General features: G+C 32.8%; 1 protein-coding gene across 1 annotated transcript; it reads right to left on the bottom strand.

The window, feature by feature from the left end:
* Window positions 1-1,694: 1,694 nt before the first annotated feature.
* Window positions 1,695-10,204, bottom strand: LOC132756167 (uncharacterized). The gene is made up of 4 exons (XM_060747164.1): window positions 10,075-10,204; window positions 9,029-9,200; window positions 8,221-8,320; window positions 1,695-2,019 (listed from the first exon to the last, which is right to left on the bottom strand). The coding sequence occupies exons 1-4, from the start codon at window positions 10,123-10,125 to the stop codon at window positions 1,752-1,754; spliced, it is 591 nt and encodes a 196-aa protein (XP_060603147.1). The 5' UTR covers window positions 10,126-10,204; the 3' UTR covers window positions 1,695-1,751.
* Window positions 10,205-14,624: the final 4,420 nt, after the last annotated feature.

Consider the following 14,624-nt stretch of genomic DNA (forward strand, 5'->3'; position numbering starts at 1 on the left):
TTTTCACCGATGATCTGTGTCATTTTTGTTCACATCATAAAAATTGAATAAAAACTTAACAATACACCGGTAACATTACAGTAAAAATATGTAGCTTGTTTGTTTGGTCGATATGGCTTTACGTAACACTGACCCATCATAGGTCATATGGCAACGTTCCAGCTTTACTGTTGAAGGAAGGTATCATGTACCCTACCTTGCATTAGTTCAGGCACGAACGGGCATCTGAGTAGAACCTCCAGCTTCAGCGTATGAAATAATCCAAAGTCCCTGTCGGGGTTGGAGCCCCCAGCGGTGAGGGACAAGTGGTTTGAAGTCAACTACCTTAACCACTCTGCCACGATCGCCCCCAAGATATGTAGCATGTTTATTGATAAATATACATAATTATATCGAACATGATTAGCTTTTTTCATAACGATACACTTAAAAACTTAGCTGTGTATACCTTTTACATTATACACATAGTGACATGATTTGTCTTGTTTTATTTGGTATCCGCACAAAAGCTTAACCAGCAGTAAAAATACCTTTTTCTTAAAGAGTTGTGAAATAAGATATCAACTTTTTTCCAACAACAAGGCATAATCACTAGGATAATATCTACTAAGCAGAAATACACTAACGTTTTATTGTACTTGCTTTAGTATTTTAATTGTACATAATCGAGCTTCATTGTGGTATCATTTTCTTTGCATCATTAATAAAAGATGTTTCATTATTGTTTGTGTATCTTGGTTTTACGCCGATTTTAACACATATTTGAGCCGCGTCACGACAAACCAACATGATGGGTTTGCGACCAGCATGGATCCAGACCAGCCTGCGCATCCGCGCAGTCTGATCAGGATCCATGCTGTTCGCTTACAACCCTATAGCAAGTAGAGAAACTGATAGCGGACAGCATGCTGCGCGGATGCGCAGGCTGGTCTGGATCCATGCTGGTCGCAAACCCATTATATTGGTTTTGTCGTGACACGGCTCATTTGTCATATTTCGGTGGTCTGTTCACCTTATCGGCTTTCCTGGATAAACTAAGTAACTACCTATTCCTCCGCTAGTGATTGACTACTCGCATATGAGTTCTGAATTAGTGATGAGAGACAAATGACCATTAGACTCGATACCCCAGATTGGATCAGCGATTCCTATGGATTACAAATCCAACGCTATCGCTAATAAGGTGTAGGCGGTCAAACAAGTTTGAGCGTAAGTTGTGGGATATTTTCCTGTAATTATTTTAAAAAATATGCCTAAGTGGCGGCATGGCCGAGTGGTTAACACCTCGGATTATTAATCTAATGATCGCTTGCCGCATGTGTTCAATCCCCGTCAGGAGAAGTCGCTGTTCCCTTGAGCAAGAAACTTTACACTAATTGCTTAGTACTGGTTGGTTCCAGGAACGGATTCGAAAGTATGTCTACAAGCTCATAGCTTCCTACACAATCGAACTAAAATGTTCCTATGGCGTTTAACCTGTAGCAAACTTATATTACTGGCAAGAACTTTTTGAGTTTAAAACTCTGAAAATTTGAGTTTACAAAATAAAAAAAGTTTGGTAGGTAACCACTAATTCAAATTCTCATAATATCGACGATACACTTTTTAATGACATTTTTAATGTAAAACAACTGTTGTGGGGGCAAAACATTTAGCTATTTCATGTTAAAAACAGAATTGACAAAGTTTTGTGCTATAATAGTCATTTCTCTCTTGATTCGTTTTATACATGAATAACGGTAACCGCAAATTTATTCATTTGGCCCAGACACCCAACGCAGTTTCATGAAACAGATTCCATATCCTACTCTCCCACCAATATACGTGTTTATCACTCTATTTGCAGAAATGAAAATGTCCTCATTTTCGATTCCTTCCGCATCCAATTGACCACTGAGACCAAACAAACATGATGAACAGTTGGAGAAAAGTAATCCGTTGTCACTGGACATCTTGACGAAGCCGTTACTGACCCACACATTTATAAGGCTTGCTGGCTTAAATAAAGTATACAGATGACTGAAAAGATAAATCAATTATGTTATTTTTTGTGGGATTTTAGTTGAATGTTTCTTTATTTCTTGTTTTAAAATCTATTCCTAGATTATACAAATTTTTATACAAAGACATATTACTTATCAAACACTTGATATACTATAAGAATCTTACAATGGCTGTCGAATATCTATCTCTAGGGTAACTGTTTACGACGGTAACGAAGCTCAGTCGAGAGATATTTCTGTCTGTGACGACAGCCGGTGTTTGGTTCCTTTTTTCTTGCATATTACAAATTAATGGTATTACGAAAAGAAATTACGAAATTTATATTTTCATCTAGCACTTTTTTAGTTATAGTAGAGTATGAATTTACAACTTCGTTCATAACGGCTTAAGAACGAAACTCATTCATAAAAGGCGCGTGGGAACAACGTCTTTAAACACGCGACTTTTATGGAGGGTTATTTATGCCAAAATTACATCTTGCTTTCTTACGTTACATCGTTACATCGTGCTTTCTAACGCGACATCGTGCTTTCTAACTTGTACATTATGCATTCTGACATATACATCTTGCATTCTGACTTTTACATGTTGCTTTCTTACATGCACATTATGCTTTCTGCTGTGTGCGACTTGCTTAATTTTATGTTGATGTCGTTATTTAACGATCAATTATTATTCATTTGTTGATCTGGTATATTAATTCAATAAATTAACCTGCAACTGTTTGTATTTGGGTCTATTTACACAGCTTGAATGACGAATGTCATAAGGTAGAATGCGCACAACCGAAAGCCGAATGCAGCAAGCATAATACAACGCGACATCTGGTGTAATAATATGTGACACCCAAATTATGCTAACAGGTGGCGCTACAGTTATATTTTCGGTAAAGTCCGTATTGCGGTTCGGATTCAGTTTACCAAGTTACGTCCCTTTGTTTTAAAATTTCCATTTGCACTCATGGAGAAAATATACAAAACGATTTAACCAATTTTTATATTAATTAATGAAACTCTGTAGGTCAAATTATATTTCCAGCTGACAATGACAAGTTGCACATTTCCAAATCAATGGTTTTAGAATTTTTTTTTCATCAACAAAATAATTATAAAATAGAACAGTTGTTCAACATTGTTCAAAGTGCTTTGGCCATAAAAAACTTCTTATTAAAATATTTCATCCTCTTGAAAAGTTCTTAAATTTTGACATGGCTTATTTCCAATACCTGTGACCATCCACAACATTTTTAATGTGTTTTTATTAATAAGGACATTTTCTTGCCAATTTTCAAACTAATGTTGTACACACGTTAGATTTTTTAAATTCAACTTGTCAAAAAAATGTCTTTTTTCACTAAGTTGAAATTATTCACTTAGATGCTTTATGAATACGGCCCCAGGTTCTTGTTCACAGTGTCAGCTTTAAACCGAAGGAACTGCTGCCAAAATCAGCTGATTTTGAGAAAAAAAAAGGAAAAAAGGCAAAACTGTCTAGTCTGTCAATCTGTGAGAGTTTAGCTTTAGGACGAATGATTTCATAATATTAATTGATGAGTACATAAAAACAAAATGTACAAAAAATGTCCCAAGAAATTGTTATAAAATCAAATGAATTGTTTGTCATAGAAGATATTAATAAACATTTTTTTCTACATTCTCAATGATGTTTGTATTGCAAATACTATTGCCTTAAGGTATAAAACTTTTTTGTTTTAAATGAGTAAGATCTGCTATACATTTCCAATATCATGAACGCTATAATTAAAGAAAACTACTAAAAAGGCATCTTCAGCCAAACATGCAATATTCATTTTATAACCATTTCTTGGGACCATTTTTGTACATTTTGTTTTTATGTACTCATCAATTAATATTATGAAATCATTCGTCCTAATGCTACACCACGGTGCATATCTATATCGGTACCCTCTTTGCGAAATCTGCTCAAACGGTACCCTCTTTACACATGCACAGGTCATTCTCTGCTAAAAACAAACCAGCGATGGATAACAATCCAGTAAAATTTCAATGTAATAAGGAAAGGGGGTTTGACACGTACAAAAGATATATACCACGGAACATTAGAATGTTTTATCACGGGGGGGAATCACGTGACTTTGTATAGTAATACCCACGAGAAAATGGCGACTGCTGAGCCCCGGTAAGTGCCTTATTATGTTAAATTAAGGTGACAAACGTTTCTTAAATCAAAACAAAACCTAGCGTATCATATGCGCGTTAATTTTCTTCAAATGACAATACAAAGTGCATTATCCTACGTTTTGTGGTTTTTGAGAACATTGTTTGAATTGTGTGAAAATTGCACATTCAGCGATAGTAATTCGCACGAAGCGATATAATTTGGTACCAAAATAAAAGAAAATAAGCTTACTTTCTGCACTTAAGACACAAAATCAATTATTTTATTGACATCTGTTATCGTAGAAGTCCATATAAAATATATTTTCGAAGGTCTGTAGCCTACAAATGTTCTTTGCAAGTGTATAGTAAGTCAAGGATAGTAAGTCGCACGAAAACAAAATAGTAAGTTTCACGCACAGTTTCCATTAGCATACATATACATTAAAAGAAAGTTAAAGTCCATATGTAAAGAGATAGAAAATACTTATTTCAATTATTCAAGATGAAATGTTTCACTTTTTGTCTATAGAACGAATGCTTAATTGGTTGTAATCATACTATATCAAATGAAATTTTGATGAGATTTGATATTACACGGCTCAGTGTTATTTTTCTGTTGCGATAGTAGTTCTTTGACCTCTGCAGTTTCAGGTGTGACTTGGTCCTCATTTTACTGTAATTAGAAAGAAGAAACAACAAAAAACAACAATGATACAGTGATACAAGTTATGATTAAGGCACATTGTGCCTCAGAAATACATATTGTTTTGATTCTTTAGAAATGTCAAACATGTGTTTCATAATGTTTAAATAATGGATAAAACGCATGATAAAATTTTATTACACCTGAAAAAGGTAGCGCTGATTATTCAGTGATGTGTCGTTAAGGTAGCAAAATGTAAACAAAGTAGTATTTTGACTTCCATACGAAATACTTATTCACTAAAGATATACCATTTTCCAACAGAACCAAAGATGCAAAAGGTAGTTTGAGTATCTAGCAAATGAGTATGTTTTCGGAAACTGTAACAAGATACCAAAAAATAAACAGGTTTTTTTTAAAAATAAAAATGATAGCATTTAAGAGGCATAATTGACCTTTAAAGAAAAACGAATATTTGAAATTAAACGGTCAAAGATATTTACACTTTTTAAAGTGAAGGCAAATGGAGTGAAAAATAATATTTACATAAAACAATCTTAGATGCTGGGTTTCAAATCACACCGTCAATGTCGGGACACCCGAGTTAAAGCACCGACGTTTTGTTAGCTAGTTTGATGAAAGAATTCAAGGACTCTGGTCGGACTAGAATCCATAGCGGTGAGAAGCATGTGCATAAAAAATCAGGGACATTAAACACTCGGCCATGAACGCCCTGAATATCTTATTTACTTACTCTATCACAAACAAAAAGTAAGAGTTTACGACGCAACACATTTGCACATGGTAAGAAAATAAGCGTATGGTTTAACAAAACTTCTTGGGTTTATTTATAAAATCTGCCAGTGTATAAAAGAATAAATTTAATAAAAACTTGGTATACCAGTTCTATGATGGCATTAAATATCAATGTGATATGGCGGAGTTCTTCTCCTTTGCGTTTTTGGTCCAAAATGCAGATACTGAAAAGCAAATGATGGTGTTGTAATATTTCCTTCTGTACAGTTATTTCTTTATATAGCTAGTTCTAAAGATAACGGATGTGGGTTCAGTCAAACGTGAAAAAGGGCCAAGTGTAACGTACATTGTTGAGTACCAATGTCAATGTCTCATTTAGTTTTTTTTTAAGTTAAGTGCCATGTTTTATGAAATAATATAAATTATTATTAAATACTCTCTCGATATTTGTTTCTCTGTCACCGTAGACGGAACACACTTGCAAATTTGAAACCAAATAATTATAAAATAGTTTCGTCACATTTTAGTAAGCTATTGGAAACTGTGCGTGAAACTTACTATTTTGTTTTCGTGTAACTTACTATCCAGAAATTGTTCGTTTTACTTACTATACACTTGCAAAGAACATTTGTAGGCTACAGACCTTCGAACAAAATTTTATATGGAATTCTACAAGAACAGATGTCAATAAAATGATTGATTTGGTGTCTTAAGTGCAAAAAGAATGCTTATTTTCCTTTATTTTGGTACCAAGTTATATCGCTTCGTGCGAATTACTATCGCTGAATGTGCAATTTTCACACAATTCAAACAATGTTCTCAAAAACCACAAAACGTAAGATAATGCACTTTGTATTGCCATTTGAAGAAAGTTAAAGCGCATATGATATACTAGGTTTTGTTTTGATTTAAGAAACGTTTGTCACCTTAATTTAACATAATAAGGTACTTACCGGGGCTCAGCAGTCGCCATTTTCTCGTGGGTATTACTATACAAAGTCACGTGATCCCCCCCCCGTGTTTATTTATGTGCTGGTTTGTCATGTGCCCGTTTTTCATGTACTGCAACTTCACAATAAGCTACAAAAAATCGACATGTCTTGCCTCGCCCATCACCTCGACATACTTTTCGGGCTGCAATGAACCGTGGGCTTGATTATATATGCAGCATACATATTTAATATGTTCATTTACATATCATCTTCGGAAAAATGGCAGTATATTGTCAAAAATAAATGTAAAATTCATAAAAACACCCTACTTTCGGTTTTGCAGCGTACCCTCATGGCACAATATATGCTTTTATTTGCGTTAATCGTTAAATAGGTATGTATTATTTCTTACTTTTATGTAAATATTACATATTTAACGATTAACGCAAATAAAAGCATATGTCGTGCCTTGCGGGTACGTATGTGTTAAAAAATGAGAGGGTACCTGTGATATAAAAATTCAAATGAAGAGAGGTAGCCCGTGCCGCTGCAAAAGAAAAAAAAAGACAAAACTGTCTAGTCTGACAGACTAGACAGTTTTGACATTTTATTTTATTTTTTTTCTCAGAATCAGCTGATTTTGGCAGCAGTTCCTTCAGTTTTAAGCCGACACTGTGAACAATAACCTGGGCCGTATTCATAAAGCACCTTAGTGAATAATTTCAACTTAGTGAAAAAAGACATTTTTGACAAGTTGAATTTAAAAAATCTAACGTGTGTACAAAATTAGTTTGAAAATTGGCAAGAAAATGTCCTAATTAATAAAAACACATTAAAAATGTTGTGGATGGTCACAGGTATTGGAAATAAGCAATGTCAAAATTTAAGAACTTTTCAAGAGGATGAAATATTTTAATAAGAAGTTTTATATGGCCCAAGCACTTTGAACAATATAATTATTTTGTTGATGAAAAAAAAAAAATTCTAAAACCATTGATTTGGAAATGTGCAACTTGTCATTGTCAGCTGGATATATAATTTGACCTACAGAGTTTCATTAATAAATATAAAAATTGGTTAAATCGTTTTGTATATTTTCTCCATGAGTGCAAATGGAAATTTTAAAACAAAGGTACGTAACTTGGTAAACTGAATCCGAACCGCAATACGGACTTTACCGAGAATATAACTGCAGCGCCACCTGTTAGCATAATATTGGTGTCACATATTATTACACCAGATGTCGCGTTGTATTATGCTTGCTGCATTCGGCTTTTGGCTATGCGCATTCTACCTTATGACATTCGTCATTCAAGCTGTGTAAATAGACCCAAATACAAACAGTTGCAGGTTAATTTATTGAATTAATATACCAGATCAACAAATGAATAATAATTGATCGTTAAATAACGACATCAACATAAAATTAAGCAAGTCGCACACAGCAGAAAGCATAATGTGCATGTAAGAAAGCAACATGTAAAAGTCAGAATGCAAGATGTATATGTCAGAATGCATAATGTACAAGTTAGAAAGCACGATGTACAAGTTAGAAAGCACGATGTAACGTAAGAAAGCAAGATGTAATTTTGGCATAAATAACCCTCCATAGACTTTCACTACATGGGTTTTTCTAGCAACGGTTTAATTAGTAGATGATCCTGTTTAATATGCAAAAATAAATGGTATTCCACTGTCATACGTCATAAACTGAAAACAAATATCAAGGCAACAGATATCTTACATGCTCGATAGACCAAAACAATGGTCATTTCCATAAACTCCTATGTGTGGATAACGTCCATGAATCTCTGAATCATAACTTTGGTGACCTGAGTCTCCACCTAGTATAACAAACAAAACCCACAGATGACCAGTATTCTTTTCCCTCAAACAAACATACAAGCAAACAAAAACAAACAAACTTTCAAAATTTATTTGATAACATAAATCATTATTTCTTTTTATAATGTTAAATAACTTAACTTGAATCGATCGAGTATTCTTTTAAACAAACAAACAAACAAACTAACAAACAAACATACAAACAAGGCTATTGATGTTGAATGATTTTTTTCCGAAAAATAAATGAAAAGTAAAAAAAATATACATATTTGTATTCATATTCTTCAATTACGTGTTTCCGATATATTGACCGAGTATTATTGCAAGCTTTTTTCCAAATAAATAAATAAATAAATAAATAAATAAATAAATAAATAAATAAATAAGCAAACAAACAAACAAACAAACAAACAAACAAACAAACAATGTTAAATTAATTTTTTGATAAAAATATCATTTCAAATAGTTCGAGAACTTGCTTTCGTTAATAGATAGTCTTATTTTGACACTCAAAGAAAAAACAACAGCTAAATATCGAAACAGCGGAATCTTATAAATATGAATTTATACATGTAGTTTCGTAGTTTCATTTACTAATAAAAAACTTGTCAATTATTTTATGTAAATAAGAAATCATTTTTCGTCGCTATGCACCCGGTCGTAATTTGATATTTGCACGATACTTTATTAAGAAAAATGTAATTTACCATGACCATTATTGGAATGACTGTCCCCTATATTAAACATATGGTTGTATCGTTCAAAATTCGACAAATACAGCTGTATCTTAAGCATTTTCTGTGAAGGTAGCGAAATAGAAGATGTGTCTCTCTTGTCGGTTGGACATGCAACTGGCAAGGTGCCTTTTAGGAAATGTGCCTGTTCACAGATGGATATAAGGAATGTTTGCATACATTTTACTTAAATTTCAAAGAACAAATTTACGCTTTGCAAATATAAACATTTCAATGGTAGCATTAACATGATTTAAGGCATAAGCTACTGTCGTTGTGAAGTTCTCACTGCACTTCATGCAAATATCCTACAGACTCAAATATGTTAACGATATTTTTCACGGCTTTAAGACCAGCAAGAAATAATGCTTCTTCAAGGTCACTTAAAAGTTCGATTGAACATTTTTAAAGTGTACAAACGTGGTTACCATATTGATAAATTTATTCAAAGAATAACACCTTTCTTTAACTAATATTTGCAAATAAAATGATCTATTTTGCTCACAAGACTTTAGTTTACTATTCATGTTATCAAAACCTGTACTAACATGTATGTAAATGAAGTCGTGTGAATGCCTAAGTCAATTGTCGTCTGGTTTAAGACTGATACTGCAATGTCAAATCAAATCATATAAATTAGTATACCAAAGTATATATGAGCCGTGTCATGACAAAACCAACATAATGGGTTTGCGACCAGCATGGATCCAGACCAGCAGGCGCATCCGCGCAGTCTGATCAGGATCCATGCTGTTCGCTATCAGTTTCTCTACTTGTAATAGGGTTTTTAAGCGAACAGCATGGATCCTGATCAGACTGCGCGGATGCGCAGGCTGGTCTGGATCCATGCTGGTCGCAAACCCATTATGTTGGTTTTGTCGTGACGCGGCTCATATATATTATATATATATATATATATATATATATATATAATCATGTTTACTGTGTTACATTGTTTGAGTAATTATATTTGTTTGATTTTACGCAATGAAATTTAAACAAGAATCTCAATTACTCACCTTTATGACGATTTGTCTGCTGCAGGGTTTTCCACTTATAAGTGGCGTCATTGAGAAACATGCGATATACCAGGTATTAGTCCAGTAATAGCGCCAGTAGTATCCAAGTTAAAACACACATCTCGTTCGGATTGGCAACTTAAATGCAAATTTCAATGTCAGGTTAAATTGTAATGCATCACATATCATTTAAACTAAAATTTTACTTATGACGTGAACCTATTTGTCAGAGATCGTTTTAAACAAAAATGTACATACAATTTATGGAAATAATCATAAAACAGTTTACATGTTAATGGACATGCGGCAACATCCTTCTGGCCATAAACCACAGCTAATGATGTAATCAGAACGAATGATAATAGATACGTCGGTTTTGACATAATGTAAATCTTCTCAGGAGCTTATCATACACAAACGATGTCTTGCTGCGCTCTGAGAGAAATATCGCAAAACTTAACATTTATTAATTTGATTTATATCTAATCCGCTATGCACCATATTGTTGCAGTTTGATTTGATAAGAATTAAAAGCAATTGTTACAGGGAATTATGGAAAATGTTAATGGTTATATTATGCGCATGCTAAACAATGATTAACTGGCATTGAGCCATTTACATTGCTTTGACGGAATTGGTCAAGACATGTGACACATGCAGAAGCATTAATCTGAATATTCTGTGAAATCCTTATAAAATAAATATCTTTTTAAAGCTACCATCCCACATATCGTAGTTTTGGGCGTTTTTGAAATAAAATGTCATCAAAAGATAGAATTTCGTCACAGGCTCGTACATTTATATGGACCTAGATGATTATAACATGACTTGACTAACAAAAAAAAACTTCTAGTAAAGCATTTACAATGTTTATCCTTCTGTAATTTAAAACCGTTGCAACGTTTTATTTTGTAAATTATTGACTTAAATTCTAAACACACCCGTAAGCTGGTTGAAAGTAGATCAGTTAGTTGCGGGTAGAACAATTGTGCGCCTGGTAAGTTTTTTTAATTTATTTTGCAACTGATTGCTACACAGTATATCATAGAAAATTATGTCTATAAATAGAGACAAAGAAGAGCATTTCCTGGTAAGTCCGGTTTTAAACCGACATTTATATAGTAAACCTGAGAAAATAGGAATCCCTAAAGAAAAACAAAAACGACGAAATTGAAAATGTTGCAGGCTGCAAATGGACGATACTGTCAAGTGCAAACTACCGTCCACGCCCCCTTGCACTGCCTAAAGCAGAATTCAACATTTAAATATTAAAAAGAGAAATTTTGAATTTAGAAATATCCGCAGATGTGTTCATACGGTTGTTATAATCGAACCTTCAATGTGACACTTTCGTGTCAAGCCATTAAAAGCAACGTATGGTCCCCAAGTAAAAGATAGTGTGTAACCTAAATGAGAAAACAATGGGCGGAACTAAGCAAAATCGAATTTTGAAAAGGGATCAGTGGTTATGAAGCCTGCATATCACAAATAAGACGTTTAAAGACAAATTTAAAAAGCAGGCAACATATCCTAAGGGTGATTCAACATTATTCAAATAGGAATATTGGAACCACTCAACTAGAAAAATGCCGGAAAATAAAAACTAAAACTACCACAAACACAAAAATAATATCGTTCTGAACGATCTTCAAGGATCGGAAATATAACATCTCTGATTGAATGTAAGGGGCGAATTTTTACAGTCAAACAAAGCTGATGTGACGATGAAATAGAGTAAATATGAATCCCTAAAGAAAGTCCAAACGGCAAAATTGAAAATGTCGCAGGCTCAGTTTGATTGCGCCTGTTCATGTGTTCATGGACGGTACTGTCCAAAAACAAACTATCGTTTCCATAAAAACCGTCCAAAACACTCATGTTTAAAGGGGGGTTTTTTTTATTTTTTAAACGGGTTTAAATAAAAAACAGTTTCTCAAATACTAAAGTAACTTCCCTGTTTAAATGTAAAACCCAAAATTTGAATTTGGGTTTTTTGATCCGTTTTTGTGTTGGGGATCCCTTTTAAAAACTTCCGCAGATGATAAAAATTTTTAAAATATTAATTTTTTTCAAAAAGAGGGTCGTTTTTCATGTAAGTAAACTGTTTTACAGTAAAATGATTCTTTTGTTAAAAAAATTAAATTTAATTTGACAATGAATTTTTTTTTTTATTTGAAAATTTTAAAAAATCATTTTTTAGGGAAAAAGACCTTTAAAAAAAATTTTAAACTTTTATCACAAGCCCAAAAATTATAAAAAAACCGGACTTCAACACCAATAGGGGTTGGATTACCTTCTTGTGACCTTTCAAACAGCCAATCATCCGTGAGCTTTCACAATTTTGAAAGCGATGCGGTTTTTAATTTTTTTACGCTGCATAACCAATACTGAGTTCAATTCACGCTTTCGAGAACAGACATGGCGTTGTCCACAAGGCCGGCAGTTGGAAAACCAAACTTGCACAGTTATTTCAAGTTTATTAGTTTTGTATTACTTAAAACAATTTCTATTTCTAACAAAAAACCCTACAGTTTGTTTTACTTCCACGGACAGCGATATTCTGATACTTCGTCTAACGTCTATGTGTAAAGGACGTTTGATTGCATTACTTAAACTAGCTTTCTCAAGAATTCCGAATCACAATGAAGCGAAAAATATACGATGGCGATCAGGTCTACATGCAAGAAATAACTTAAGTACTGTAGATGTGAACTTTAAGTCAGACTGAGTGTAAGATACCGTTGTGGCTGCCATACTGGCACCTATTTTTCATATTAAGTACCCAAAAATTTTTTTCTTATTTTAAAGGTATAAAATAGTGGTAAAGATAATGCGCGACAATGAGGTCTTTTATTTATGGCACTTCAATGAACAAGTCAATCCAAAAAAACACATTTAACAAAGTATATACGTCACAATTGATTTGTTGTTTTTTGAATTTTTTAAATAAATCAAAAAATGCATCAAATACAAGCTACCCGCTATACCATAAAAAACACTCCTGCCAAAACACTGTTTTGGGTTATAAAACGTAAAAAAAGGCACCAAAGCCTTTTGATTTATTTTTTATAGACTTTGACAAAAATTAAAATTTTTACATTAGTTAGATATAAAAAATTGGTTTTTCGGTATAGCCTGTTTGCAGCTCTATAAAACATTAAAGATTTTGAGAAAATTAATAAATATATTTTTCCCCACAACAAAATAACTATTATAAATCAGAAACCGCTTTTTTCATTATTTTTTGGAAATTAAATAAAAAATTGAAAAAGTTTGCATTGTCACTGTTAAATACGCATTGTATATTCATCATGTAGATTTGTTAAGTTAAATGTGAATAAGATATTGTACATATATTTTTATTTATATATACAAATGTATCTATATTTGTACCTTCTCAAATAAAATATAACGTTGCTGTCTGTCTGTTTTCCAACACATAACAAAATATAAATACCATGATGAAATGTTTTAACAAAAAATAATCTTTATAATTCAGTCTAGTTTGTTTTCATTTAGTTTTGTTTATTTCGCTTATTTGTCGGTTTAGTGTTTTTTTTGTATGTAAAAACGTAGAAAATCAGAATCATGAATTATTAAAGGGAAGTTAATGCTAAAACACTTGTTATGTAAAGTTACATAAGTTATTCCCCTTCATTTGTAATTCATTAAAACTGCGAGATTCTATTGATAGGCATTACCGAATTTCTAAGACATAAAAGAAAATTAATTGTAGCTTAATTTAATAATGTTAGGTAAAGATAGGCAAAATTGCAGCAAAAATACTATTATACACATTAGATTAGTGATAGTCTTTGCAAATAATACATTTCAAGATAAAGTTAACGAAATAAAATACTTGTAATGAGATAGCTTAGGTAATTAATTTTAGAAATGTAAACAGAAAATATTTTATAAGAAATTTTTACATTATTGTCTCCTAATAAAGAAGGGGCTGTTTCGGCCTGTAATTTTATAAAGGATGAAAGAACGCAACACAGCTACTTCGTGGCGCAAACCAATGGAAGTGTACTCAATGTGCAAAATACAAAATGCAACACGCATGTCATTTCAGTAATTGAATGAATACATTACGAGTTATAAATATACCAAAATTACCTGTAATGGCACGGAAACAAATAAAACAATTTACTGAGGATGAAAGAAAACGCAACACAGCTACTTCGTGGCGCAAACCAATGGAAGTGTACTCAATGTGCACATGCGTGCCTTCCAATCCGGGTGAGTATATGTTAGGAGGCCCGTCAAGAAGAAATTAGTTGTTATGAATTATACAGAATGACATTAAGTGTTACATGTTGCAATGAATGAAAAGGACGAATGAAAATGAGAAAAGTATTGGAAAATAAATAGGACAAATATATAGGACATGCACATATATGATATAACAAATGCAAACGTACAGGGCATATATAACGAAACAATATATAAGACATACGTACAAACAATAAATTATACATGTCGGTATATTACTCTCGTGAAATACTTCCCCACTTTGGGAAATGTCATCCCGACATTAAAATAATTTA

This window comes from Ruditapes philippinarum, unplaced genomic scaffold (genome assembly GCF_026571515.1).
Source record: "Ruditapes philippinarum isolate M1 unplaced genomic scaffold, ASM2657151v2 ctg452_1_1_1_1, whole genome shotgun sequence".
NCBI lineage: Eukaryota > Metazoa > Mollusca > Bivalvia > Venerida > Veneridae > Ruditapes > Ruditapes philippinarum.

What these genes read in the sequence shown, in the direction of transcription:
- LOC132756167 (XM_060747164.1), bottom strand. Translation starts at nt 10,125, where the DNA reads ATGACGCCACTTATAAGTGGAAAACCCTGCAGCAGACAAATCGTCATA. An exon ending in TCATTCCAATAATGGTCATG is followed by an intron (nt 8,321 to 9,028) that starts GTAAATTACATT and finishes TTGTTATACTAG; the next exon opens with GTGGAGACTCAGGTCACCAA. An exon ending in TGTTTTGGTCTATCGAGCAT is followed by an intron (nt 2,020 to 8,220) that starts GTAAGATATCTG and finishes TTATCTTTTCAG; the next exon opens with TCATCTGTATACTTTATTTA.